This window comes from Lolium perenne, chromosome 7 (assembly GCF_019359855.2).
Source record: "Lolium perenne isolate Kyuss_39 chromosome 7, Kyuss_2.0, whole genome shotgun sequence".
Taxonomy (NCBI): domain Eukaryota; kingdom Viridiplantae; phylum Streptophyta; class Magnoliopsida; order Poales; family Poaceae; genus Lolium; species Lolium perenne.
Window position 1 is genome coordinate 128250895 of NC_067250.2, and position 2888 is coordinate 128253782.

A 2888-nucleotide genomic window follows, 5' to 3' on the forward strand; every position below is an offset into this window, starting at 1 on the left:
TCAACCGAGGTGATTAAAAGCGCAGCTGATGATTAGCCTCTGCAGGCCCTCCTCAACTGATAATCAAGCAGGAGCAGATTAGGCGCCTGCCAGCTTGCCACCACTCGCGACCCCACGCAAAAGCCGCGTGCCGGCGAGTGATGGAGTACCGAGAACGGGCTCGCTTCGCCGGCGGCGCGACTGCCTATCGTGTCCGGCCAGCTTCATGGTGTTTTATTTTTTGCAGAGTGTGTTGCAGGAGTAGCAAGCCGACGGATGAGTTAACATGGACACATCAAGGGAGAGAAATTGAACGATTTATACATTGATTGATGATGAACTGTGCATGGATGCACTTGCTCCCGGACCTTACGGGTAATAAATTGAAATAAATGAAAAAGCTTCCGAACCATTAGGTTGAGAATGAATTAACAGCGCACGGTAGTAGTAACAATGGTGGTGGCGGCAAGCTGGCAATCCCCAGCTTAGCTTAGCACCGACGGACAGACAGACAACAGACCCCATTCGGTGTTAAGATCGACCAAATCGAAGTGCCCATGCCGCTTTCTCGCTCTGCCCATGGCGCGCGCTCGGCGTTTTATCACGATTCTACTCCCTACGGACGGAACACAGATTGGCGACTCCGCCGAATTGGGCGGCGCAGAGGCGGAACGAGTCGGTTGGGCCTCAACCGGTCAGCAGGCGTAGTACTCGACGAGCTCGTCCAGGGACTCGGGCTGCGGGTCCGCGTTCTCCAGCATCCACAGGAGGTGCTCGAACAGCACCACCTCGCAGCCCACCACCGTGCACCCGCCGCCGTCCGCGCCCCCGCCGCCGGTGCGGTGGACGAGGTTCTGGAAGAGCGGGTGGCCCACCAGCTCCTCCGCGATGAGGTACCGGCGCCGCGACTTGCCCACGTACACCGGGTGGAGCCCCTTGGGCACCTCGTCGGCGCCGTGGAACGACGCGCCGCCTCCCCCGGCGTGGCGGTGGCCGTCGTCGTCGGCGGTCGGCGATGGCGAGCGGGCGATGATGCGGCTGGAGGAGTGCCACCTCCGGATCATGCACCGCAGCTTGCTCATCCCGCCCTTGGCCATCGATCGGCTGGACGAAGAGGTTTTAGCTGGAAATGGAGAGAAATGGAGGATGGAGGGATGGCGTGCGCGCGGTGATGATTGCGAGGTCAGGCCAGGCAGGGTTATATAGGAGGCGATGGAATTCGTGGGGGGCGACGAAGGTGGGGCCCGCGTGTCGGCGAGCGGGGCGAAGCAAAGAACTGGCAACAGTGCGGAGGCAACTGGAGCGGCTTGTCCGGAGCGGCTGGGCTGTACTCTCTTCCGGTGGGCTGCTGCAGCATCGACCAGAGAGGAAGGTAAAAGCTGGCGGCCGCCCGCCTGCCTGCCTGCTGCTGCTGCTTCTGTGGGGCCACGTAATTTTGCCAAATTTGCGGAAATATAACTTTTTTTTATTGCGGTTTACCAAAATGTATTAACCTTCCGCACACGGCTCCGGCTCCTCGGACAACAGCTCACTGAGTTAAACGAAGAGGGCAGAACGCTTCCCTCTCGCCCAGTGCCGCCGGCGGCGGGCCCACGGTCCGGACGGCGTGCACCTTAGGTGGCGGGTGCGGATCCCCTCCCCTAGGGCTGTCATGTGCCCTGACGACTGCTGGCTATGGTGCCATCATACCCTGTCCACCTCATGTTGCGGTGTGCTGATCAAGTAAAGGCTCGAGTTCGTCAGGATGCCGGGGCGGTGCGGCCGGAGGGTGGATTGTGCAGATGGCTCTATGGCGAGCAACGTGGCGGCGGCGGTGGTCTGCTTCTTCGGTCGTGGGGATGGAGAGGAGCAGATGGTGGGGGATCCTGGTGTTGGCGACGCTCCGGCTTTGGCAACTCCAAGATGATTTCTCGGATGTGGTGTGCAGATGTTTCAGGGTGAAAGCTTAGCACCTTGGTGCCAACGGTGGTGATGCATACGGGTGCTGTAACCCTCTTGGAAGCATCGTTGTGGGTATCCCACCGTGGTACAACTTTGGGTGAAAACCCTAGACCTCGCGGTCTCAACGATGGTGATGCAGTGTGTCGTTACCCTCTTGGAGGCGTCGTCGTGGAGTCCCGGTTGGACTCAATTTCGTGCCAATGTCCTCGATGGGAAGTTTGTATTTCTGTGATCTTTTTACCTTTTCTTTGATCTGCTTTGTAAAGAGGTTCTCCTCTTCACCTTGTATCGGATGAATCGATTCGGCCGTTTCGGCTTTATTTATAAAATGGGTCGACAACTTATTTGGAGGGGAACAGCTCACTTGTAAACCTTGGTACTCCAGTAGCAACGCAACAAACGTGAGTGACTTGCATTCTTCTGGCCAGCAACTTGGCAATAAGCGGCATATAGCTGTACCCACAAATTGGACGTAGTACGCCCATAGGTTTGCAGGTTCAGAGTATAGTAATTAATACCACCATTTATGTTCATAATTATATACAGCTGCAGAGAGTTACGTACGGGGGATGAATTTGGCTGCCAATTGGAAGTGGAAGGTTGATGGTCCATCATTACGTTCTGCATCGGTAGATCAAATTTGTATTTGAACCGAAAATCATAGGTGCAATTCTGGTCAGACAGCGGACGTCGTTTCTATCGCGCAGTTCCCTGGATTTAAGTAAGTTAGGTTTTCATTCATATTTGAGGTTCATGGTTATCTGGTATTCATATTTGTGGTAACCAAGTTTAAAAAAATCTAATGCTTAATATGTTGCGTGTATTCTTAGTTGGTGCAGATGTCGTGGCGGTCAAAGTTTGCGCCAATATTTTAGGCTAGGTGATACGCCAAACTCTCAACAATATTCATCATTATATAACATTATGCAAAGAAATAATGGTACCATTGCTATGTTTTATCACAAGTT

General features: G+C 54.5%; 1 protein-coding gene across 1 annotated transcript; it reads right to left on the reverse strand.

Moving 5' to 3' along the window:
* Positions 1 to 279: 279 nt before the first annotated feature.
* Positions 280 to 1164, reverse strand: LOC127318465 (auxin-responsive protein SAUR76). The gene has a single exon (XM_051348951.2). The coding sequence runs from the start codon at positions 1074 to 1076 to the stop codon at positions 675 to 677; it is 402 nt and encodes a 133-aa protein (XP_051204911.1). The 5' UTR covers positions 1077 to 1164; the 3' UTR covers positions 280 to 674.
* Between the last annotated feature and the right edge of the window lie 1724 nt (positions 1165 to 2888).